We start from the raw sequence: 27,107 nt of genomic DNA, 5'->3' as shown, positions 1-27,107 counted from the left end.
CGTACGATCCACATTGACATCAGGTTCTCTTGGAGGCACCTTGGTGGTGGGCTGGCCACTCAGTACTTTGGTATCCATGGTGGTATTCTAATAGTCTCTATTGTATGGACTAGGATGGGTCATCGTATCATTGTATTGTATTAGATCACCCATGCTTTGAGGGAGGGTGTTAGCAAATCAGTTAGCTCATGATTGAATCTAGATGCAGTTTAGTGGATTAGGGACAAGCATAGTTTATGCATTTTTTTGATGCCTATTTTTGTGATTTTATGCAATTATTTTATGGCCAACCAGCATTTAAGATTATTTTATTGCTGGCCAACCTGATCTAGATTTAGGCATATTTTTGCCTATTTATTATTGGGCTTCCTTCCACATTCATTCATTCACTTGCAAACTTCCAGAGGAGGTTTTGTTGGAGAGAGGGAGTTAGTGCTAGTGCCCACTCAGCTAGTGACTCACTGTTGTATGCGAACGTTGGTTAGCATATGGATTCAATTTCTTGAGGGCATATCTTTGAGTTCTCTCTGCACAGTGTTCCTTAGTTTCTCTGTTCTTGTGTTTTCTCTTCTCTCTTGTATTGTGTCCAACAGTCTTCTACCCTTCTATCATTGCATCCACTTTTGACATTTGTAGCTTGCTCTACTACTTGGTAGTCTTCTAAATGGAAATTTGAGCCATTTAAATTAAATTTCAGAATTAATTTAGCCCTTTATCCTTGCTTAGAAAATTAGTAGCGCCCATCCATAATTAAATTGGCTAGGCTATTTTGACTCCCAAGTGGTCTTGTGCTTGAACTTGTTAGCACTCATGCTTGTCATGCCTTGTCATCTCTTGCTTGTGAGCCTTAATCTGAGTCAGATGAGGAATTTAGGAGCTTTGATCCATCTGTCACTTGTTTTGATAGAGGAGGAAGTTCATTCTAGAACAGTCAGTTTATTGCCTTTTAGTGCATTTTCTCCTCCAGTCGGGATTTTTTTGTGCATTTCCTGGGCAGTTTTTGCATATTGCAGTTTGCCTCATTGCTTGACATTATCCACCCTTTTCAGGATATTTTTGAGCTCAACTGGCATTTTTACCAGCATTAAATGATGGTCGGCCATATTTTGGCCCTAGATTTCAGGTCGACCAGATTTGGGGGTATTTGGCTATTTATAGCCTCCCCTACTCAATTGGCAGATCGTCTTCTTGCTTCCTTGGCAGGTGCACACTTTGACTTCGTCATCTTCCTCCGTCTTCGGTGTTGCCATCGTCATCAGCTTGATCTGGTGCCCTCATTGACGTTGTGGGCTGCGTGTAGGGACTGATCAGTCCTCCTTCCATATTTAGCATTCTTTCCTTGTCGAGTGCAGATTTCTTTATTCTTTTCTTGCAGTCTCTTTGTGTTCTTTTGTCTCTGTGTTTGTGTTCCTTCTTCGGTTGCACATTCTTACATGGTATCATCACCTAGCTAGTGTGTATAGAGCTCCCATCTTGCCTGGGTAGGATGGACCACATATCATGGTCCTCATCTGGCAGAATGATTGCTTTATTGTTGGTCAAAAGTAACTTGCCCACCAATGCTTGATGTATTTTTAGAGCCTCAAAGTGCTGATGCCCTCCAGTCCAGGTGCAATCGGTAATCTGATCCTCAATGAAATATGCTCTAAAGATTGAACAGCCTGGTGTAGCATCTATACATTAGCTGACTAGGTACTTTTGCAGCTTTATAGAGAGAGATGGATGATCTGAATTTAACTTTGGGAATTTGTGCAACTACCTGTCGTCCTCATCAAGCTATACAAGAGCTTACTGGCTGATCCCTTTGAGCTAATAGCCAAAAAGACATCATAAGTTTTGTGGGGATGCCAAGGCTGGTTCTTGACATGTGTCCTTGTTCCTCTCATGATCTTTGTACTTTCTAATTCTCCATGAGGCCACAATGCTTGCACTGTTGCTGCTGAATTCTAAAATATTCACCTCCTCTCTTGCAACCCAAACCATAATGTTTGTGAGACTATCCTTTTGATGCAAGGTGACAAGGAGGCCAAGTTAAATACAAGCTACCATGTTATGGGAAGTTGTTGGTAAATGTTTACAAATTTGGTTGTGAAATCATGCTTTAAGTCAAGCACACAAGCTGCCAAGTTGAATATGGATTGGTCTGTCATAAGAAATTGTAGGCTCAATATTTTTATTTTGACTTCAGATAGTTCAGAGGTTTTATCTGTCTTTAAATCCTTCTTTTCAGAGTTTCTGCCTGCTACATGTGATCAACATACACCAGTTAATGATAGAGAAATGGGTCGTGGGTACCATATTTCCAAGGTTTTGAGACTGCACTGAGTATGTTTCCTCTTTCTTCCAGTGCACAAGTTCATTCTTCCCTTAAAGTTATGTCAGTTCTATTTTACCTTGCGGATGAGGCTGGAAACTCTCTTAAGTTGACCTCAAAAAGATGGATCACCAAGAGACAGAATAAACTTGTCTCTGGAGTAATGAAAGGTCTGGGCGACTGGCGCGTTTATGCTGTAGGAATGGTAAGTGGACTATCATTTATACTTGGCTATTAAGGTTTTGAGCCTGGGTTTTATTACAGTTGTACCTCACAATTTAATAAACTTGAAGGCATAAAGGTCAACCCAGTGTGGACGTTTAAATTGGAAAACATTGCCAGCTTCTATTAAGTCAATGTTTGATAGCAAACAACCTACAGTGAACTGTATTGGTGTGATTGTCATGCCAAGTTGACGAAAATATGTCTAGAATATCTCATACTGGAAAATCTGGCACGGACAATTCTGAATAAAGAGAGCAACTGAAAGCTATAGTGTATTTTCATGGAGTATCTATTTGGTAGCTTATCCTAGGATCAGTTTTAATCAGCTTATCTGAAGCAAACCAAGAAATGCCTGTTAGTTGATTGGGTTAACTAAATTTCAGCATCCATTCGACCAACTTTATGTATGTAGGGAGCTTGGATTCAACATTCTTCCCCTCCAACACAGTTTTGATGTTGCACAATAAATTTTAGGAGACTACTTTACTGTTCATTGTGATGTTTGGATGCATTGTTCTTTTTCTCCAAGGTTACACATTTCTAATGCTGCAAAAGACATGGAAATCTCATTCAGCATATGCTCACTTACTTGCAGAATCGTGAAGGTCTATTCAGAATCCCCGGGTGTTTTTATTTGCAGACACACACATCATGAAACTCTGCAAAGCTAGTGTGAATGTGATCTATCTGTCATATAATATAAATTGTCAGCATTATCTGAATGAATCAAGTCATATGAGCCTACATTCAAGCTGATGATACTTGTGATTGTTCTCAAAAGGATTGCATGGTTTATTTTGGAATGGTTGATTTGAGTGAATGAACACCAACTGAGCTGGTTCTTGTTAAGTGTGTTAATCGACCGCTTGTGTGGATGTGCTTTGGAGTAATAGCAGCCCTTTGATTTAGAGGCATTTGAGCTGTTTTTTTTTTTTTTTGTTTTTTTAAATTTCTGTAGGATGAGATAGATGTATATTATGCAGGGTACTCAACTGTCAACAACACATGCACCATTTTCTTTTTTCTGTAGGATGAGACCGATGTACATTATGCGGGGTACTCAACAACACATATACACAATCTAACTCAGTTGGTGCAGCAAACCTTGGAGTTTCAGGTAATGTCTTAATGCATTTTGCAAAGTCTGCACTTGTAGAACTCAATTTTCAAGATGAATACCTTGACTGAGTTTGTATAGGAAACTAGAGCTTCCATTGCTAAACAAGGAAGACGGGGGGTTAGAGAAGAAACTTGGACAAAGTACACGGAGTAATGTGCTGAAAGGGACTTTCTTGATTGGTTTGGCATGTTACTGTCTCTTTCAAGGCACTTAAATGCATCAGCTATGAAGCAATCTTGATGTGACACTTTCAAATAAGTAAAACTAATGTTCCACATAAACAATATCTTTGTCCCACGATACACAGATGCATAGGTTTTGTTCCCCTTGCTTGGAAATGAAAGAACACTTGCACAGCACATTCCTTCAGTTCCTTTAAGTGATGCATCTTCCATAAGTTTAGGCCAAATAGAATTTCCATTCTAGGTGAACTCTCTGCATCTTATCCTTTGACTGTGTAAAAATGGGCCGCTCTACGTCTTCTCTATGTCCTCTGCCATGCATAGTTTCAGTGAAACAATCGCTGTGACACCTTATTGGCTGAAGCTGCTCAATCAGTACAGCAATCTCTAGATTGTGCTACAGGTTGGTGCTTGGAATGAAGTGAAGAATAAGGTGCTATGCAATGCTAAATCAGGCCAACATTATTGTTATTTAATATACCAAATTCATTCATTGAAAACAACCCCAAAAAGGGCCAAATTAAGCTGTTTTTGAAGTTGCAATTGTGTAGGACAAAGCCTGCCCAAACTTTGGAACGGGGCCAACGGGGACAAACACACTTTATCCCAATTTAATGTCCAAGCTTCATCACCAACCTACTCTACACCTTGCAATGACCAGCTCCATGTCAATGCCATCATGTCGGAATGACACAATGTAGAAGCTGAGCATGAGATTGATGAGCATAGAGGTGAAATACAAACACATGAATATATAAAGAACTCCTGATTGCAACAGAACTGAATCAACTAGTGCAATATGACAGATACAATAGCCATCCCATCCATGCCAAGGTTAGCAGCTCTCACATCCAAGGTCTCCACAATTTAGAGTCAGAGTAATCCTACAAAGGGGCAAGGCCACATATATAGGAATACTACTCAAATAACTGCCCTGTGGAAGAAATGCGAAGCGGCCAAAAGAATGACCAGCTGGTCCTCATGAGGTGGCACACATGAGATGCTAAAATGACCAGCAACATCCTTTGTCAGCTCATGGTGGAACATTGAAGAGGCACAAGGTCCGCCATGGACACTCCAGTGTAGGCCTCTGCTAGTATACACCTCAGAGAACCACAATGAGCGTGAAGCATGAAGCAAAACAATGGTGTCAGGCTCAGCATGCTACATTACCTGCAATTGCTAATCTGATTATGTTGATCTTTGGCTCCATTTGTGGAGGTTTGGCTATCGGGCTGTATGCGTCCTTACTTTTTTTTTTTGGGTCTTCATGCATCGTTATTTTGTCGGGTCGTAAGTTGCCAAGTGGTGATTAGCTATTTGGGGTGTTCCACCTGTCTGGACTTGTCTTTCGCTATTGACATTCGTTGGTGCAGCTAATCTATGCCCTTGTCCTTCCTTTGCTTCCTTTGATCTCTTCCTTTGTGCCACAACCCATTGCTGTTATCATAGTTGCCAAGAGACATGTTTCATAATGTTAGGAAACTTTTTTCAAGGTGTTTCATGTGTAGGCCATCTCATAGGCTTTACGTCGATGCCGTTAGATCCTTGTTTCGGGTTTTCTAGGTAGTGACACTAGGGTTAGGGTTTCATATGATGGTTAAGCTGTTTAGGGTTAGATTTTATCGTAAAAAAACTCTTTGTGCATCCCTAGCACATAGTATGGCCTTATTCAGTGTGGTCACCTTGAGTGTCGTACTCTCTTTTAGTCATTGATGCATTGGCTCTCATTTTGTGATTGAGTATTATTGTGCATTGACTAATCCTCACATGATCTGTTATTCTCTATTATTAATTGTGCAATTACTCCACACTTGGGCCAACAATGGTATTAGAGCAGCTTAACTCCATCGCCATCACTCGCGATCATTTGTCACTAGCCATTGCCACTAAGCTCCTCTTCCTTAGTCGGCTACCCTCTGAGCCATTGTTGCTGTGCCAACTCGAGTCCTCTTGGTAATTGCACTCAATATCTAAAGGATCTATCTTCAATTGGGGCCCTTGGATTTTTAGTCGCGACTTTATGACTAGGCCTTTGTATTCCTTCCAGCATGGTGTAATGGAGCTAGTGGCTTCTCACTTGAGATTGTGTTTCTGGTTCTACTACTCATCTCGTCTCTTGACTAACTTCACAAGTCTCCTTTCAGGTAGCATTTTCAGATTCTAGGGTGGATCTTCTTCTCTTTATCTCACGCCTTTTCTGTGCTCCTTTTTGGGCATGAGAGCCGGTGTTGAGAAACCACATCATTCCATAGAGTTTCCCTTCTTCATTTCCATTTTTGGTTTTGGTTTCTAGCGTGGAAAAAGCTTTCTAGGGTCTTCCGAGAAAGTCGGAGCGCCATACAAGAGACTTTAGCAGTTGGCGAGACTCAAGATTGTTTGTGCCTATATATATGACACCTCCTATTTATTATTCACTTATACTCAACACACTCTCTCACTTCTTTTGAGACTTTCATCTCTCCTCTCTCCTTCCATCATCTTCTTTAGGTACCCTGCCACCTTTAGCATTAGGTTTGCGTTTGGAGCTCATCCTGCTAGCGTTAGCTTCTCCATCTTGGCAATAGCTCATCTTTGTTTGGCGTCAGCATTCCCAGCTTGGCAATAGCTTCCTCCACCTAGGCGTCAATCTCCACTCACTTGGCATCATCTACACAGTCCCTTGATTGGCGTTTGTAGCCTGTGGACACTTCTCCTTCACTTGGTGTCTGCATCATTAGCTTGGTGTTAGCTTTCTAGACTCCACACATTTGCGTTTTGGTTCGTGGCCACTCCCCTTCATCAAACATCACACTTCCAGCTAGCGCTTTCATCTTCAAAGACTGTCTACATTTGTGTTTTTAGTTTCTCACTCTTTCTTCACCTCCAACGTTACTCCAGAGCAGTTGACGTCAGTCTTTAGGCCTGCATTTGTAGACTTAGAGGCTCCTCACCCTTTGACAGTAGTCTCCCTGCTCCAGGCATCATCGGTCATCATCCTTGTGTTGTGGATTCAGAGGCTTCTCTTCTATGGAAGTCTCTCTACTTTAGGCAACACCCTATCATCCCTGCGTTTGCAAACTCAGAGGCTTCTTCGGTAGTCTCCTTGCTTCTGGGCATCCTTCATGCTACGACACCCTTGTATCAGATTCACTTCATTATTTCATTCATTCATATGAGTCTCTCTTCTTTTCTTTTGTTAGTGTTTGTTGACACACTGTGTGTTTCTTCCTGCAAACGTTACTGTCTCTTTGGTTGCTCAGTCATTTCCTGACAATATGGATGTCTGTCTCACAACATGAAAGATCTTTGAGAGTAGTTATGAAATAGTGATGAAGTAGTGCGAGATAATCAACTTGTTTCTATCACTTTGAATGGTCAACTTGAATCCTATCAAGGCTTTGTAACCATTTTGCGTTGGTAACTATGGGTAACCAAGTTACCTATACTTTTGACCAACTTGTGTTTCTTTTGTTACAAGAAGAACAAAGCTATCTTAACCACACTACTACTTTGGTAGTAGGTGAATAGGTCTTTTCCACCCATTATCATGAAATGTGAAAATCTAAAGTCAGAAATAGGCACCATTGGTAAAAAACAAGTAAATCTATGGTGGTCATTCTTTAATTTTCAAACCTTCTACATTGAAGACCTCTTTCCAAGTTGGCCCATCCTCTTCCAATCCTTCAAAATGTATATTTGCCAAACCAAAGTGGTGCAATTAATGTTGAAAGACCTTGCACATCTTCAATAAATGTCGTAAGTACATTGGCTTGAAGGAGTTTGATCTCGCTATCAGGATCGAGATTGCCATGTGAAGAAGTGCTCTAAACATAGAAAACACAAAACCAATTGTACGACAAAGCAAGACTGATAAATATAGAACATAGTTAGGGTAATTGAGAGATAGTGAACACCATGAATAATAAAGTTAATGAATAATGAATATACAATGGTCATGTGACAAACACACTATGCAATGAATAGTAAACCTCGAACTCTCATATCTCTAGGATCAAGGCAGAGGTTATGAGCTGTAGAGTGTGTTGTACTCCAAACGAATCTTGAATCACAGCAAAGGTAGTCTTCGAGTGTTGAACACTAGTAAATGCAGCCAAGAAAGGTTGGATCTGATGCAAATGACAGTGAAGGAGAGAGAAAGACTAAAAACGGAGGTACTTGAGGAGAGAGAAAAATTGGGTGACAGCTATTAGGCGTAAATGCAGCTTGTGGAGGCGAGAGAAGATCAGGGCGGCAGCCAATGATTGTAAATGCAGCCTGTGGAGGAGAGAGAAGATCAAGGTGACAGCTCTGGACTGCTGGCAATAGCATCCAAATGTTGATGTTAGCACCAAATGCAGCAAACAAACTGCAAGTGACAGCTCCAAGGTACTAGGCTATAGTTGCAGACATGTGGTGAAGGCTGAAATGGGGTGCCAGATAGTAGTAGATAGCCAACCGCGATGTTCTTCGTAAACAAGGTGTAGGCAATAGAGATACGGCTCCTAAAACCTGCAAAAACGAGATTGAGAGAGAGTGATGGGTTGCATACCTATTTCTAGAAAGTTTAAGACACCCAAATTAGGGTTTTGCATGTGGGACAGAGTAACTCTCTAGGATCGCGCTTTGTTTTAAAATAAGAAGGTTTCTTCATCGATTAAGTGTGTTCTGGGGTTTTTAAAGCTAGATTGATTCATTTTTAGCTCAATACTCCCTCTCAAGCCCAAAATTGTGCGGTGAGAAGTAGGCCCTTCATGTTTTTTTTCCCCATTTTACCCCAAGGCGTCCCACTCCAAAGCAGCCACGGCATTTGCAAATGGTGCATGTCGGTCGCCCAAGGACTTACCAAGACTATAGAGGCGATGGTGATTTTACCAAGGGAGCCCATGTGATTATCCCAAAGAGACCAGGGTATCAGACCAAGGGTGCACCTTGGTTGCCTAAGAGCCTACCAAGTCTTGCAAATGTGTTTTTTTTTCTTTTGATTTTTTGGATTTTTTTTTTTGGAGGGCTTTTGGTGTAGTTTATACAAAAGATTTAGCATTAATTGATGGTTTCAAATTAGTCTTCATCCCATTGAGTCACGGTGCCCCGAAGTATGGGAAAATAAGGATGGATAGCCCCACTACCTTCATAAAACAAGCAAAATAAGGGTTTGTGTGTGTCAATCATATGGAGAATATATGGAGAGAAAGGCAAGATGGATAAGCAAGTAAGACAAGCAAAGCGAGTATGCAAGCATAGGAAAAAATTTCCTTTGGAGATTGCTATGTGCAATGACACAATTATGGTGGATCCTTAGCAAGTTCCTTAGATAGATGGCCTCCGTAGTACCATCGAAGAGAGCCCGATACTCTACCTCCGTCATGGAAGCCGCAACTGTCTTCTACTTACGGCTAGCCCAAGAGATGGGTGTTGTGCCCAAGGTGTAGAGGCAACCTTCCATGGGAAAGTTGGGTGTTATGATCTCCCACCTAGTCGGAATTAGTATATCCTTGGAAGTGTAAACCATGACTAAAAGTCAGTCTATAATTATAGGTGCACCTTAAATATCTTAACATACAAAGACAAGCAATCCAATGAGACATTCTAGTTGCATTAAAATACTGTGCAAACTAACTGAGAATGCAAGATCTAGCCTGGTATGAATCAAATAGAGTAATTTCCCTACAACAGAACGATAGATATGAGTATCAAAAGGTTGATCCGAGGTATCCTTGTGGAGATGGATAGTGGGATCTAGAGGCATGGCCACGGGCCATGTCTGATCAGGGCAATATTGTTCCACTAGCTGTAGGTCGTACTTTTGCTATGACATAAAGATACTTTCCTTGGATCTAACAATCTCCGTACGCAAGAAATAACACAACTCATATTGAATATAGAGCAAATATGTGCCTTAATTTTTGCGATAGCTATAGGATTTGAGGTAATGAGTAATATATGATCAACATAGAGCAGGATATAGCTGGCCCCCGCGCTAGTGTGCGCACATATAGATTTGGATCACAGGGGATAGAATAGTATCGATGAGTTTGTAAGAACTCGTCCATCTTGTGGTACCAAGGCCTCAACGCTTGCTTTAGCCCATAAAGAGCTTTTTGCAAGCGAAATACCTTGTCACTCTAGTAAGTGGAAGAAAAGCCAGAGGCTGCTCCACATAGACTTCTTTCTCCAAACAACCGTTCAGAAAGGCACCTTTGACATCCATCTGATTGATTGACCAACTGTGGTGAGCGGCGAGTGCAACCAATAGACGAAATGATGTCAACCGAGCAGTAGGTGCGAAGGTTTCTTCATAGTCAATGCCATGCTTTTGCTTGAAAACTTATACCACAAGGCGTGCCTTTTATTTGTCTAAAGTACCATTAGCCTTTAGCTTGGTCCTAAAAATCCACTTCATCTCGATGATCGGCTTATGACTAATCCACTGATGTCCAAGTTCCATTTTGATCAATACTATCTAGTTCTTTTTCCATGGCCTTATGGCACAGAAGGTCTTGGAGAGCCTCCTAGCAAGTGGGCTTAGAATGTGTGATGTAATTAGTTGTAAACAACGATGCATATGAAGCTTGAGGGGTGAGCTGAGCAGACATTCTAGGGCCCTTTGGAGTGTAATTTTGTGGAAGAATTCCTGAATCCTGCATGGTTTGCTGGTACGAGTGCGGTAATGGGTCTCGTGGAGGAGGCCTCTGAGCTAAAGTATTTGTAGGAAGGTTAGGAGCAGGTAGTAGACACAACTCAGTACTCAAAGGATGTGAGCGGAGGGGAGGACGAAGGGTACAATACAAAGGACAATCATTGGCTAGCAATGAAGAGTGTCATCACATAGCTCAAGGACACTAAAGACTTAACCCTTTTCTTCAAGACTATTTCTTCACTTATTACGCATGGATTCATGGATTGTGATTGATCATTAGGTTGGTTCTTTAGAATACAGTTTGGCAGATCTTTTAATGAAGGCTATTTCTCCATTAGAGTTTGAGCTGTTTGGCTATTTCTACATTTGATACCTTTAAAACATAATCTATCATTTATTGTATTCTAATAGGCTGCTATATCGTTTAAGATGAAGATATGCAACCATGACCAGATATATTATGTTTTTTTTTAGCCATCCCTAATATGCTATAATTTATTCACCTTTGCAGTGACCCATCTCTTGGCCTTCACCATCTGATGGTAAATATGGTTAGCAGACCTCTTCTCAAAATCATCCGGTATCACAAACTTCCAGTCACGCCATGGATACAAAGGCTGTAGCACTGGTAACGGAGAGCCTTTGAAGTTTGACTTGTATGGATGACCAGATATCACCATATCCTCGGGGTACCCGAAAGTGTCGACGAATACGCCGAAAAGAGTAAAGCCGGGACTGCCCAGGAATGACACCGTCCAAAACTGTTAGCAACCCCAAACGAGCCATCCGATTAAACTTGAGTCTATGCAAATCTTTATCTGGCCAATCTAACAATCTGGAGGAGGCCAAGACTTCTCCTTGCAGCGAATTCGCGTCCTTACGAATGTCAAGAGGGTGCCAAACTGAAAAACGTAAGATCTCCTGCCAGGATGCAATCAAATGAGAAAGGAGAAAAGATTGGGTGATCTTAAGAGGCCTCGAGGAATTAAGCACATGCCACCAGGAGGCACAAATGACCGTGTTACCATGGGAGATGCCAGTCTTTTCAATGAAAAATTTTGCAATGTCTGACCAAGGATGACTCTGTACACATAACGCCTGCAAAAGGGCCAACCTCAAGGCTTTCATATGCAAATTAACATCCAGCAAAGCTGCTCCCCCTATTCATTTAGGCGTAGTCACATGTTGCCACGAAATCCAGACGTGTCCCAAATGGTTCCCCTTCTTTTTCCACAACATAAACCTAATAGGCTTAACTAGTTTCAAAAGGGACTTCTTAGTCTAGGGAAGCAGAGGCAAAAAGAATGATATCATACTGATCATAATACTTTGAGCAACTTTCAGTCTGACATGTAAAGGCCAACCTGTAGATTTCTAGTATATGAACCTGTCATGAATCTGTGAGCCCATCCAATCCAATAAGGCCCGGGGTGCTACCTCCACACCAATAGGGTATCCCAAGTGTCTGGTGATATTTTCCTTTGCGATCACAATTCCATGCCAACCCAAGGCCTACAGATCAATCTCCGTACATGATAGAAGTGTATATTTTTGAGTATTAATACGATGACCAAATGCCAAAGCAAAAAGATTCCATGCCACATTGCCCCATTAACATTAGTGTGATCAGCCTTAAGGAACATGAAAGAATCGTCTGCCAAAGATTGACCCACAAGTTGAGTGCCACTGGAAAGAGACACACCAACTATCTCGCCTTGATCAGCTAGCTTATCCAGCAAGGAGAGCATTGGGTGAGTGACCAGGGCAAACAACAAAGGGCCGAGAGGGCAGCCTTGCCTAAGAGACCGAGATAAGGCAATTTCTTCCGTGATCCCTCCATTAAGAGCAATACGAGCCACAACTCCTTGACCAATAGTGTCAATAAGAGAAACCATGTGAGAGCCAACTCCTAGAAAACATAATTTTCTAGGAGTTTCTTATCTTTCCTAGATTAATCCACCCATTCCATGGAGGGGAGTTTGTAGGCCATCTCATGGGCTTCACATTGATGTCCTTAAAATCCATATTTTAGGCTTCCTAGGTATTTAAATTGTCATTAAAATAGTCGTTTCTTTTAGTGCTCTAGGACAATTGTGACACGAGGGTTAGGGTTTTATATGATGGTTAAGCTGTTTAAGATTAGGTTTTAGAACACTTTGTAAATGTGTAGCACATAATTGTGGCATTATTCATTGTGGCCACATTGTGCATTGTACTCTCTTTCAATCATTAACACATTACCTCTCATTTTGTAGTTGAGTAACGTTGTGCATCAATTAATTCTCGTATTATCTTTCATTCTCTGTCAATTAATTGCGCAATTACTCCACTCATGGGCCAACATCACGAATGTATGAAATACCTATTTTGAACTTTTGGAAAAAATCTCTATCCTAAAATGTATATTTGAAATTTTGTAGCTAATTAACATGGATTATTGTTGATTATTGGCATTGATTGCAAGTTTTTTGTTCATGTATGTTTGTTCACGACGACGTGAGATTTTATTACTTTGCTTAGCATTTGATTACAAGTTAATTGAATGTGCTAATGTGACTTGCACATGTGAGGTCCAAGTTGATTGTTTCAGAGTGTGGTACCTAGGATCTCGAGATATCAGTTGGTGCCAAAGGTAAAAGTTGTAATAAGTTATACTTAATAGGTAGTAGGTGGTATCCGGTGTCAAATTTGGACCTATACCAATTTATTTGTCTCTAATGTCTATGATGATATTGGAGGCTAGGCATTAATTAATTAATTAATTAATGCCAGTCTAGGGGTCAATAACTACTTGGGCATACTTGGGAGACAAATTCGCCTAACTAATTTAATTAGTAGTTGGTAGATTTATTTTTCTAGATACTAGAATGGGATTAGAAGGCTTCCAATTGGTAAAACTTGCCTAAGCAAGTGGAAAACACATTTTTGAGGCACAGAGAGAGAGAGAGAGAGAGAGAGAGAGAGAGAGAGAGAGAGAGAGAGAGAGAGAGGAAGAAGAAGAAGATGGCGCCCGCTCGCGACCTGCCGCCTCGTCGCCATCCGTGGCCTGGTCCCCCCCGCGTACAGATGGCATAGGCCGTTGCCTGCCCGTCGTTCGTCTTGATGGCTGGAGTCCCTGCCGTCGCCCGCCCGTATTGTCAGCGTTCGTTTCACGCGATCTACTCCTCAGCGCCGTCCTGGTCTGTCACGGGTTCCCTTGCGTTGTTTTCCTGACCACTCCCGCTACCATGCCTGCAGACGCCCGGGAACGCGAGGGAGAGACAACGCGTTCTTCCCCGCCTGCGGCTGTGGCCTTGGTCGCCCTGTTCCTGCTCCGCCAATGCCGCCCCGCTGACTGCCCCTTCGTGGCTGCCGTCTGCCTACGCCTGCCTGCTGTGACTAGGAGTTCGCCCCGTTGCTAGCGCCTGCAGCGCCCTGCTGTCCCTGCTTTCCCCACGGTCTGGCTTACGCCCGTTAGCTGCCACTGGAATCTGCAGAGCAGTTGCCGTCCTCTCTGGGTCTTGGTTGATGGCGGCCATGTGACTTGCCTCTTCACCTTTGTCGTCATCCCGTCTCAGCTCAGGTAACAGATCAAGTGTGACAGAGCAGGGTAAACAGATTTCTTTTTTGGCTCAGCAAGAATCAATATTTCATGACAGAGGAGAGAAGCATGGCTGGCCTGGATATGGCTTTTATCGACCAAACGGTGGCAGCCCTTGGTCCGGATTCTGATACAGAGGAACCGGAGGATATGGTTCCTTGCACAGAGGAGATGCCTCCTACTCCTGACTTTCAGCGTGCGAGCAAACGCTCCAAGCATACCCTCGAAGAGACAATGGGTCATCAGGAACGTTCTTATGCTCAGGTTGCCTCTGACTTTGTGGATTCTCAGGACATTGACTGGGAGCATTTGCTGGAGTTTGCCAACACTCTGCTTGGCGAGTATGTCCAACATAATCACGAAGCTTTTTCGGACTCTGGAACTGAAGATGTTTTGAAAGCCACGGTGGACCCGAATACTGTCTTGCATTCCTTTTCGGTGTTTTATGAACATTTGTTCTCTTCTTCACTGGCAGGATTCCAGTGCTTTCCCATATTCGCGAGTGACTGCACCATTTACTAGAGGAGGTGTGTGTTGAGGAGATTTTTGTTGGGCCCCGAGGCTTCTATGAGGTGCTGTTGAAATCCGAGAAGCATCGGGCTGATCTTCTATCTAAACTGCCATTGTTCTTTGATCGCCGTTTGGTCCATGTTGTGCCATGGCACCGGATGGTAGACTTTTAGCGCCTGCTTCAACGTGAATGCCCGGTGTGGGTTGAAGTGGAAAATTGCCCGGCTGTCTATTGGCCTTTGTTAAAGGATGCCATGGCTGCTGTGGGAATTGTGTTGGTCCCCCCGAGCCTAAGGGCCATGAATCGCAACCGTTTATGTATGTTATGGGACACTGCTAGGAAAAGGCCTGCTTGGCTTCGCATTAATTGCTCCGGCATGCATCCTTTGCACTTTCATTTGAAATGGGGCAACTTTGCAGGACACTGCTTTTCATGTGGAAAATTGGGGCATTTTATGGCCGAATGCCCAGAGAAGCAACTGTCTTCAGATGCTGAGCATGTTGTGCTGCCTATGAAAGACATGGTGCTTGATGCTCCATCACAGGATGCAACCCAGCTACCTAAAGTTCTGGATAAAGGTAAACAACCGGTTTCGGGTTTGGATTCCCGTAGCAATGACTGGGTAGAGGCACGTCCCAAAAAAGGTAAAAAGGTTGATGCTGGCCTGGTGGCTACTGGGCCTAATGTTTCACAAGATTCCATGCGCACGTATATGCGCATGAAAGAAATGTTGTCTTCCGAGCACGCTGCGCGTACTATGGTTTCTTCTGCTCCCCGTAATCAGTCTACTAGGACAGTCTATACCGACGGTCCAAAGGGCCCACCCGCTAAGTTGGCTTTTGATTCTCGAGGGAATGTGATTACACCATGGGATCGTCGTTATCCGTGTTCCATCCCCAAGATAGTGGATATTCCGTCTACCTCTAAAGCTGGCCGTTAGAACCCTTTTGCTGTGTTAGCTGATTTTTTGGATGAGGGTGTCCTTGATATTCTAGCAGAAAAGGTTAAATCGAGGCAAGTGGTGCCTCGTTCGTGATCTTCTCTTTGAATACACATGAAGATAGCCACGTGGAATGTGCGAGGCATTTGTTCTCGCCATAAGCAACACGCCATGTGGACTATATTGCATGAGAATCAGTGGGATGTCTTGTGTGCGGTAGAGCACAAGAGTCACAGTGAAGCTGGAAAAGTTGTGGATTGCCATGGGTTTCGCTTGTTTTATGCAGGGACACACACTAGGCATTATTCTGGCGTGCTTATGATTTTACATGAGAAATATTAGCCGGTTCTTATTAAAAATGATGTACATGGCCGCTTTGTGGTGGTTGAAGTTTTATTTGAAGGAGAGATCTTATGGTTGCTGGGCTTATATGCTCCGAATGACCCTTTATCCCCCCGGGATCTTTGGAATACCTTGAAGACCTCCTTGTCACTTGGCAGACGAGGTTTTTTGATGGGAGATTTCAATATGTGTATTGATTCTTCGCAGTCCACTTCAGGGCATTCGGTGATGGACGCTCCGAAAAGTCGGGTATGGCATGAGTTTGCTCTTGCTGTACTTAAGCAAGATCTATGGTCCTGGCTACACCCTTCTGCTATAGGGTTTACTTTCCACTCGACGCAGTATGCAACTACATGGTCGCGGGTTGGACCGCATGTACATTATGCAGGATGATGATTTTCTTCCTGAGATGCTGGAAATGACAGTCTTGCAGCAATATGCCTTGTTGGAGCATTTCCCTCTCCAGCTTGAGATGCTTGCACAACCCATTGCGCCTTTTATGAAATTGCTGGATAGACTCCCTTTACGTTTCAACTCCTCTTATTTGAAGCATTCACTCTTTCAGGGCTATATGCAGCAAGTGATTGATAGATTCTTATTGGACTTCGCCTCGGAGGGCACTGCTTCCTTTGAACGATTGCGCTCTAATGTGCAGTGGATTACTCGGCAATATGGGATCCATCATGCCTCTCTTTGTCGGCGGCGTCGACATGCAGCGGAGGAATTACTGGTTTTGGTTCGTTCTCTACTAGCGGAGACTCCAGATGATGTATTTCTGCTGCCATTGGCTATGCGTTTGGTTGATCTTCTTAAAGAGTTTCAGTTGAAATCTTATCAGCAGGCCAAATTGCAAAATTTGACGGAGAATTTGCAAGATAGTGCTTGTAAGACTCATAAGTTCTTTCGTGCTCTGCATGCATCTCCCGCTCGACAGAATATGACTAGACTCCAGGATCCAAAAGGTCAAATGGTCACTGATCCTCAGACTATTGTGAATATGTGTAGGACTTATTTTCTAGACCTTCATGGTTCTACTCCTTCACCTTCTGACCAAACTACTCATGCGCGCTCAGTTTTGTATGATTTGGTCCGCAATCAGGTTCCACATGACATGCAAACTACTTTGGAGACAGATATTTGTGAGGCGGAGGTTATGGATGTTTTGTTACACTTGTCCAAGGATAAAAGTCTCGGTTGGGATGGTCTCGCAAATGAATTCTTTGAGGTTTTTGCTACCAGTTTGGCGAAACCACTGACGGCTATGGTTCAGCAGGTTTGGGAAACAGGGTTCATGCCTTCGTCATTGAAAGAAGGTCTTATCAAATTGCTTTCAAAAGTTCCTTCGCCGTCTATGTTGAAACATTGGCGACCAATTTCTTTGATGGGTTCTATGTATAAAATCTTTTCCAAAGTAATGGCGAATCGGCTCCATCAGCATCTTCCTGCCATTGTACATCCTTTTCAATATGGTTTCATTAAGGGCAGAAACATTTTGCATAATGTCTTGAATGTGCAACTGGCTATTGACAATGCAAGGCACTCTAATCAGGAGGTGGTATTGATTCAATTGGACCTAGAAAAGGCTTTTGATTATTTAGATTGGTCCTTCATTGCAGAACTTATGTCTACTATGGGCTTTGGTACTTGGATGGCTCGTTTGATCTACACCATTAGTGTTGCGGTTTCTTCGCGAGTTATGCTGAATGGTGGTGTTACCGAGCCTTTTGTCCTTGCACGCTTTGTGAGACAGGGGTTCCTTTGAGTCCTTTCTTTTTTGCCCTTGCGACTCATCCGGTTCTTTCGATGTTATCTCATATGGCAGCTTCTACTCAGTTGGTTGGATTGTCTCTTCCTTTTGGACAGCACTTCATTAGTCAATCCTTGGGTGATGACAGCTTTATGATTTTGCTTGCGGATAAGGATAATCTTCGCAAAGCATTAGATGTTTGGACTATCTTTGGTCATGCTTCTGGTATTCATATCAATGCTTTGAAATCAGCCATTCTCAGTTGCACGGAGTCAGATTTGCAGTCATTGGACTGGCAGGGAATGGTTGTTCCCCGTGGTTCCATTGTTAGGCATCTTGGGTACCCTTTGGGTGTTGATGTTCGGCCGAAGCAACTACTAGAGTGGATTTCACAGAAACTGATAGCTAAGTTTTTGTATTGGAAGTCACAGGCTTGGCCTTTCCATGTTTGCGTCAAAGTGGCTCAGATAATTATATTGCCAATGCTCACATATTTCTTGCCATTGCTGCCTTGGACTACTACTACATTGAATGCTCTTACTCACTGAATTTGTTTCATGTTATGGAAGAAGGACTCCTTACATGCAGACATTTCATGGATTTCTTAGTCGCATGCATGTATCCCCAAACGCATGGGTGGTGAGGCTATTTTGGATGCCGAAACTCATATGTTGGCACTTCGTTGGTCTCTTTTTCGTGGCATGTACTTGGATCATCACCCGTGGGTCTTTATAGCCCGTTATTTTCTTGAGGATCACGGGCTTGTGCATGGTAATACCCAAATTCGGAGCTCCTGGTGGCATATTCTTAATGCAGACTCTCGGGTTTCTAGTCCTTCATCATCCTTGCTTGCTCATTTGGTATGTTCCTAGAAATTGGTTCTCCAGAAGGCTCAGTGGCATCCAGCGGAGGACCACTTAGCTACTAACTCTTTTCAATTGGAATTGTTGGCACCCTCGCGATTACTTTCTTGGGAAGGCAAACATGAGCTTAGACCAAAATTTAACCGCATGGCACGTTTGGGCTTGACTTCAGTTGCAGATGCCACCCTTGCCAGTCGCAATGTGTTGATATGGTTTCGTACAGCCATGAGGCTTTTCAGGATCCGTCGTGGATACCGTGATTTATGGGGACAGCTTTTGATGGTGCTCCAGAGCAAACAACCCTTTTCTGCCCTTGCTTTGGATCGTCCCTGGCAGGACTGGGACCTTACAGGTCACCTGAATTTGGAAAAGGCCTCAACTAACCAGGTATATCATCTTTTGATTAAAGATCATCACTCGCTGGTTACTAAAGCTAGTACTATATGGGGATTGCGTAAATCTCAGTCATGGTGGAAGGTAACTGTGATGGAGGGTTGGTTGAACAAGACACCTTTCAAATGCAAGGTCTTTCTTTGGAGGGTGATGATCGGTGGTCTTCCTCTTGCTTCAGCCCTTTCCAAGCGTTGAATCTCCAACGGCAATTGTTTCTTTTGCACCACCAGTGTGGAATTGGCCCGTCATCGATTTATTTCTTGCGCTCTTGCTAAGAAAATCTGGTCACTCTTGTTGGCGGTTTGAAGAGCAGTGGTTGGTTTCTCACTCAACCCTTTTGACTAGGTTTTTGCGTGGCCCAAATACCCCACACCAGCTCAGTCGCATATGAAGATCTTGTTTCACTTTCTTAGATATTGGGGCTGTTGGCACAACTGGACCATTCGGAATGCTTTTCTTTTTGATTCAGCCTATAATGTTCAGGGACATATTGCTAGGCTGAAAGGCCTCTTGCATTGGCAGATAGATCTCATTCGGCACTCTGAGTTACTCCCTTGGGAGGACTTACTTCCCTGGCATATGGCAATTTCCTTTGCGTCTTTGCCATGACTTTTTATAACTCTTTTGTCTTTTAGTACTTTAGAGAGAGATGGCAATTTCCTTTGCGTCTTTGCCATGACTTTTTATAACTCTTTTGTCTTTTAGTACTTTAGAGAGAGAGAGAGAGATTTACACACAATGGCTGAGAGCCATCGTATATCTTGTAATCATGTAAACTTTAACATTTTTTCCGTGATTAATACAATTACCTTTTGAGAGAGAGAGAGAGAGAGAGAGAGAGAGAGAGAGAGAGAGAGAGAGAGAGAGAGAGAGAGAGAGAGAGAGAGAGAGAGAGAGAGAGAGAGAGAGAGAGAGAGAGAGAGAGAGAGAGAGAGAGAGAGAGAGAGAGAGAGAGAGAGAGAGAGAGAGAGAGAGAGAGAGAGAGAGAGAGAGAGAGAGTGCGAGACCCTTTTGCAGAATTCCTGACCTTCGCCCCTGCTCCCTGCGCCGCCAGTGGGAAGATGGCATCGCCTGAGCGCCTCGCCCTTCCGTCGGCCGTCTGACCTGCGGGTCTTGGTCGCCGTCGTCGCCCGTCCGCCCTGCGTGTGGGGGTCCTTGCCGTCGCCTTCCGACCTGGGTGCCGTCACTTGTTAGCCGTCTATCAGCCGCCTGTCAGCTTGCCACAGGTAACAGATTGCGTGCGACAGAACAGGGCCAATTGATTTCTCCTTCGCCTCAGCGAGAGCCAGCATCCAGCGTTCGAGTCTGCGCCCCTGTCTTCCGCTACCTGCGTTTGTGCCTGGCACGCACCAACTTGTCCTGCGTCCCGCCTTCTTGTGATCGTGTGGTTTGGCAGACTGGAGGTAACGGCAGCACGACTCTGTCCCTGCTGACATCAGAGGTTGCCGACAGGACATTTTCTTCTTGCACGTGCAATCTAGCCCTGCACATTGAGGCAGAGCAGCCCTGCCACCACTGTACACACAGAGAGAGAGAGAGAGAGAGAGAGAGAGAGAGAGAGAGAGAGAGAGAGAGAGAGAGAGAGAGAGAACGCACAACAGGAGATCAGCTCGTTGTACACGATGGCTGGTTTGGATGTGGATTTCATCGACCAAACGGTGGCAGCACTTGGCCCGGACTCTGATGCTGAGGAACCAGAGGATATGGTTCCGTGCCCTGAAGAATTGCCCCCGGGTCCTGACATCCAGCCTGCGGGTAAACGTACTAAGCATACCCCGGAAGAGAGAGGTGTTATTCCGGATCGTTCCTATGCGCAGGTTGCTTCGGATTCTGTGGACTCTCAGGAGGTGGACTGGGAGCATCTGTTGGAATTTGCCAACACTCTGCTTGGTGAATATGTTCAACATAATCAGGAAGCCTTCTCTGACTCTGCTCCAGACGATGTTCTGGAAGCTACCGTCGACCCAAAAACTGTCCTACGCTCCTTTTCGGTATTTTATGATCGCGCGGTGATACTCTTCTTCACTGGTCGCATCCCGCTGCTTTCCCGTATTCACCAATGGCTGCAGAGTCTGCTACAAGGGGAATGTGTTGACGAGATTTTTGTTGGATCCCGAGGTTTTTTTGAGGTCCTCTTGAAAACAGAGACGCACCGTGCTGCTCTCCTGTCTAAACTGCCTTTGTTTTTTGATCGTCGGTTGGTTCATGTGGTTCCATGGCGCCCGATGGCAGATTTCCAGCGCCTCCTGCAACGTGAATGCCCTGTGTGGGTAGAAGTGGAAAATTGTCCGGCTGTTTATTGGCCGCTATTGAAGGATGCTATGGCAGCTGTGGGCACGGTTCTGGTCCCTCCCAGTCTCAGGGCTGTGAATCGCAACCGCTTGTGCATGTTATGGGATACTGCAAGGAAACGGCTTGCGTGGTTACGCCTCAATTGCTCTGGTATGCATCCGTTACACTTTCGTTTGAAATGGGGCAATTTTGCAGGCCATTGCTTTTCCTGTGGACAGTTGGGGCACTTTATGGCTGAATGCCCAGAGCAACAACACGTTTCAGATGCGGGTCATGTTGCTCCACCCATGGAAGATATGGTGTGTGATGTTCCGTCGTTGGATACTATCCACCCGCCCCAAGTTCTGGCCAAAGGCAAACAACAGGTTTCGGGTCTGGATTCCCGTGCCACTAACTAGGTTGAAGTTCGTCCCAAAAAAGGCAACAGGATTGGTGCTGGCATGGAGAGTACTGTGCCTACTACCTCATAAGATTCCATGCGAACCTATATGCGCAGGAAGGAAATGATGTCTTCCGAGCGCTCTGCTCCTGCTATGGTTTCTTCAACTCCCCGTCATCAGCCCGCCAGGAAAATGTATTCGGATCGTCTAAAGGGTCCACCTGCCCAGCTGGCTTTTGATACCAGAGGCAACGTCATTACTCCGTGGGACCGTCGTTACCCACGTTCCAACCCCAAGCAAGCAGATATGCCGTCTACTTCCAAATCTGGTCCTCAGAACTCTTTTGCGGTGTTGGCGGATTTCTTGGATGAGGGAGTCCTGGACATTCTCGCCGACAAAGTCAAATCGAGGCAAGCTGTGCCTCGTACCTGATTGTGTTTTGTATACACATGAAAATAGCCACGTGGAATGTGCGAGGAATTTGTTCTCGCCACAAGCAACATGCCATGTGGACTGCATTGTATGAGAATCAGTGGGATGTCCTGTGCGCTGTTGAGCACAAGAGTCACGGTGATGCCGGTAAAGTTGTGGATTGCCATGGCTTTCGTTTGTTCTATGCAGGAACACAGGCCATGCATTACTCGGGTGTGCTTATGATTGTACATGCCAAATATCAGCCTGTTCTTATTAAAAATGATGTTCATGGCCGCTTTTTGGTGGTTGAAATCTTATTTGAAGGGGAAATCCTATGGTTACTTGGCCTCTATGCTCCGAATGATTCGTTGTCTCGCCGGGAGCTTTGGCAGACTTTGCAGACTTCCTTGTCACTTGGCAGACGGGGCTTCTTCATGGGGGATTTCAATATGTGTGTTGATTCTTCCCAGTCTACATCGGAACACTCGGTCATGGATGCGCCGGAAAGTCGTATGTGGCAAGAGTTGGCTCTTGCTGTTCTTAAGCAAGATCTTTGGTCCTGGCTACACCCGTCTTCTCCAGGCTTTACTTTCCATTCGGCCCAGTATGCCACAACATGGTCGCGGTTGGACCGTATATATATCATGCAGAATGATGATTTTCTGCCTGAGATGCTCGAAATAAAAGTGTTGCAGCAATATGTATTGTCGGACCATTTCCCTCTGCAGTTCGAGTTGCTTGCACAACCCATTGCCCCTTTCAAGCAATTTCTGGAGAGACTCCCTTTGCGTTTCAACTCGTCCTACTTAAAGCATACAATTTTCCAGGGCTATATGCAGCAATTGCTTGACAGATTCTTCTTGGAATTTTCCTCTCAGGGCACTGCGTCATTTGAAAGATTGCTCTCTAATGTGCAGCGGGTTGCTCGGCAATATGGGATCTATCATGCCTCTCTTTGTCGGCGCCGTCGACAGGCAGCGGAGGACTTGCTGGTTTTGGTTCGCTCCCTGTTGGTGGACACTCCGGATGATGCATTTCTGCTTGCACTGGCCATGCGGGTGGCCGATCTTATTAAAGAATTCCAGTTAAAATCATATCAGCAGGCCAAATTGCAACATCTGACAGAGACTTTGCAAGATAGTGCATGTCAGACCCATAAGTTCTTTCGAGCTCTCCACGCCTCTCTTGCTCGAGAGAATATGACCAGACTCGAGGATGCACAAGGCCACCTTATCCTGGATCCACAGACTATTGTGCATATGTGCAGGAATTATTTCCGTGACCTTCTCGGTTCCGCTTCTCCACCTTCCGCCCAAATTACTCAGGCCCGTTCGGTTTTTTATGACCTCGTCCGCAATCAGCTTCCGCAGGACATGCAAGCTACTCTGGAGTCAGATATTGGTGAAGCAGAGGTTATGGATGTCCTGTTACACTTGCCCAAAGATAAAAGTCCGGGTTGGGATGGTCTCACCAATGAGTTCTTTGAAGCTTTCGCTACCCAACTGGCGAAACCATTGCAGGCCTTGTTTCAGCAGGTGTGGGAAACGGGGATCATGCCTCCCTCATGGCAACAAGGACTTATTAAACTGCTTCCAAAAGTTCCTTCGCCATCTAAGTTGACACAGTGGCGCCCAATTTCTTTGATGGGTTCAATGTACAAAATCTTTTCCAAAGTAATGGCGAATCGGCTCCATAAGCATCTCCCTGCCCTTGTGCACCCTCTCCAGTATGGTTTCATTAAGGGCCGAAATATTCTACACAATGTTTTGAATGCCCAATTGGCCATTGATTATGCCGGCATTCTAATCAGGAGGTGGTACTGATTCAACTGGACCTGGAAAAGGCTTTTGACTATCTGGACTGGTCTTTCGTTGCTGACCTTATGTCTGCTATGGGCTTTGGTGCTCGGATGTCTCGCCTGATCTACACCATTAGTGCTGCGGCGTCTTTGCGAGTCATGCTGAACGGAGGTGTTACTGAGCCATTTCTCCTTGCCCGTTCTGTCCGACAGGGGTGCCCTTTGAGCCCTTTATTCTTTGCCCTTGCGACACATCCAGTTCTTTCCATGTTATCACATATGGCCGCCTCCTCCCAGTTGGCCGGACTGTCGCTTCCTACAGGACAACACTTCATTAGCCAATCCCTGGCGGATGATACTTTTATGATTTTGCGTGCGGACAAGGATAACCTTCGAAAAGCATTGGATGTTTGGGGTCTCTTTGGTCAGGCGTCAGGCCTTCGTATCAATGCGCTCAAATCAGCCATTCTAAGCTGCACGGAGTCGGATTTGCAGTCCTTGGACTGGCAGGGTCTGGTTGTTCCTCGAGGTTCCATTGTCAGGCATCTTGGATACCCTTTGGGTGTTGATGTTCCCCCAACGCAGCTTCTGCAGTGGATTTCTCAGAAAATGGTGGCCAAGTTTATGTATTGGAAGTCTCAGGCCTGGCCTTTTCATGTTCGCCTCAAAGTAGCCCAGATCATTATGGTGCCAATGCTCACATATTTCTTGCCATTGTTGCCCTGGACTCCTACGACTCTGAATGCTCTAGCACTCAGTCTATTCGCTTCATGCTATGGAAGAAGGACTCATTGCATGCAGGTATTTCCTGGATCTCCTGGTCGCATGCATGCACCCCCAAACGCATGGGTGGCGGAGCTATTTTAGATGCCCAAACTCACATGCAGGCACTTCGTTGGTCCCTTTTCCGCGCCATGTGCTCGGATGATCATCATCCGTGGGTTGCTATCGCCCGTTATTTCCTCGAGGGCCATGGGCTTCGGCATGGCAATACCCAACTCCGGAGTTCTTGGTGGCACGTTCTGAATGCTGATTCGCGGTTTTCCAGTTCTTCTTCATCGCTGCTTACTCATTTGGTGTCTTCCTGGAAACATGTCCTTCAAAAGGCTCAGTGGCACCCACCGGAGGATTGCTTGGCTACTAACTCTTTTCAATTGGAATTACTGGCAGTCTCGCGTTTACTTTCGTGGGAAGGTAAACATGAGCTTAGACCACAATTCAACCGAATGGCGCGTTTGGGCTTGTCTTCAGTTGCGGATGCCACCCTTGCCAGTCGCAATGTGCTTATATCGTTTCGTACTGCTAGGCGGCTTTTCAGGATCCCTCGTGGATACAGGCCTTTATGGGAACAGCTTTTGACGGTGATCCAGAGCAGACAACCCTTTCCTGCTCTTGCTTCGGATCATCCCTGGCAGGATTGGAACCTACAAGGCCGGCTGAATCATGTATCACTTTCTTCGATACTGGGGCTGTTGGCATAACTGGACCATTCGGAATGCTTTTCTGTTTGACTCCGCCCATAATGTTCAGCGGCATATTGTGAGGCTTAAGGGCCTCTTGTATTGGCAGTTAGCTCTTCTACATCGTTCTGATTTGCTATCTACGGAGGACTTCCATCCTTGGCATATGGCAATTTCCTCCGCATCCTTGCCATGAAATTGTAACTTGTAGTACTTAGCACCTCTTCACATGATGGCTTGGATTGTCGTCATGTATCTTGTAATCAAGTAATCTTGTATTTTTTTCGTAATTAATACAATTACCTTTTACGAAAAGAGAGAGAGAGAGAGAGAGAGAGAGAGAGAGAGAGAGAGAGAGAGAGAGAGAGAGAGAGAGAGAGAGAGAGAGAGTCGCCTGCAGCCGCCTTTTGGTCGTCGCCTGCAGGCTCGTCGCCCGTCTCTGAAGCCCCGTTGGCTGCGGTTGAGTCCCCCGCCCTGCTGTTTGCAGGCCCATTGACTGCGTCCCCCGCCCTGCTGTTACCCGCCTGAACTGCGGGCTCTACGTCTGCTTGTTACCCGTTCGCCCTGTGCGTTAGGGTTTCTGCTGACGCCTGGCCCCTGCCCTGCGCCCCCGACTGTCCCGCTCTGTCATCCATTGCCAGCCCTGTGTTCCGCCCTCCTGCCCCTGCATTGTTAGGGTTGTGCCCCGCCACACGCGTTATTGGGACAGGCCACAACTGAGGCCGACAGGTAAAGCTCAGGTTTCATCGGCTGTGCTTGCAGAATACGCCCCTGGACAGCGTCTCTGTACAGGGGAGAGAGAGAGAGAGAGAGAGAGAGAGAGAGAGAGAGAGAGAGAGAGAGAGAGAGAGAGAGAGAGAGAGAGAGAGAGAGAGAGAGAGAGAGAGAGAGAGAGAGAGAGAGAGAGAGAGAGAGAGAGAGAGAGAGAGAACGAGAGAGAGGCCTGCGTGTATCTGCCTCCCGTGAGCTCTTCACTCGGCCTCTGTCTGGCATACGTACTGATACAATATGGCTGGCTTGGATCTGGCTTTTATAGACCAAACGGTGGCAGCTCTTGGTCCGGATTCTGATACTGAGGAACTAGAGGATATGGGTCTGTGCACAGAGGAAATGCCCCCTGCTCCTGACTTCCAGCCTGCGGGCAAATGCACCAAGCATACTTCGGCCGAGACAATGGATCATCAGGATCGTTCCTATGTTCAGGTTGCTTTGGATTCTGTGGACTCTCAGGATGTTGACTGGGAGCATTTGCTGGAGTTTGCCAACACTCTGCTTGGCGATTATGTTCAACATAATCAGGAAGTCTTTTCTGACTCTGCAACGGAAGATGTTCTGGAAGCCACTGTGGACCTGAAACATGTCTTGCGCTCCTTTTCAGTGTTTTATGAAAGTGCTATGATACTCTTCTTCACTGGTAGGATCCCATTGCTTTCCCGTATTCGCCAGTGGTTGCACAGTCTGCTACAAGGGGAATGTGTTGAAGAGATTTTTGTTGGGCCCCGAGGTTTTTTTGAGGTGCTGTTGAAATCTGAGACGCACCGTGCTGCTCTCCTGTCTAAACTGCCATTGTTCGTTGATCGCCGTTTGGTCCATGTTGTGCCATGGCGCCCAATGGCAGATTTTCAGCGCCTGCTGCAACGTGAATGCCCTGTGTGGGTTGAAGTGGAAAACTGTTCGGCTGTATATTGGCCACTATTAAAGGACGCCATGGCCGCTGTGGGCACTGTTCTGGTCCCCCCAAGCCTAAGGGCCATGAATCGCAACCGTCTGTGTATGTTATGGGACACTGCTAGCAAAAGGCCTGCATGGTTACGTATTAATTGCTCTGGCATGTATCCTTTACATTTTCGTTTGAAATGGGGCAACTTGGCAGGACATTGCTTTTCGTGTAGAAAATTAGGGCATTTTATGGCTGAATGCCCAGAGA

At 45.1% G+C, this 27,107-nt stretch overlaps 1 protein-coding gene across 2 annotated transcripts in view; it reads left to right on the top strand.

Moving 5' to 3' along the window:
* Positions 1–27,107, top strand: part of LOC148022293 (mannosyl-oligosaccharide glucosidase GCS1-like) — a 188,767-nt gene that overhangs the window by 30,039 nt on the left and 131,621 nt on the right. For both annotated transcript variants that reach the window (XM_087697922.1, XM_087697921.1), the window contains exons 5-6: positions 2,348–2,519; positions 3,570–3,656. In XM_087697922.1, the coding sequence (XP_087554048.1) occupies positions 2,348–2,519; positions 3,570–3,656 (259 nt within the window). The remainder of the gene's footprint in view (positions 1–2,347; positions 2,520–3,569; positions 3,657–27,107) is intronic.

The sequence above is a fragment of the Lygodium microphyllum genome, chromosome 17 (genome assembly GCF_053477565.2).
Source record: "Lygodium microphyllum isolate KBCC chromosome 17, Lygodium_microphyllum_v1.1.10, whole genome shotgun sequence".
Classification (NCBI taxonomy): Eukaryota; Viridiplantae; Streptophyta; class Polypodiopsida; order Schizaeales; family Lygodiaceae; genus Lygodium; species Lygodium microphyllum.
This window is presented reverse-complemented; position numbering and strand designations above follow the sequence as displayed.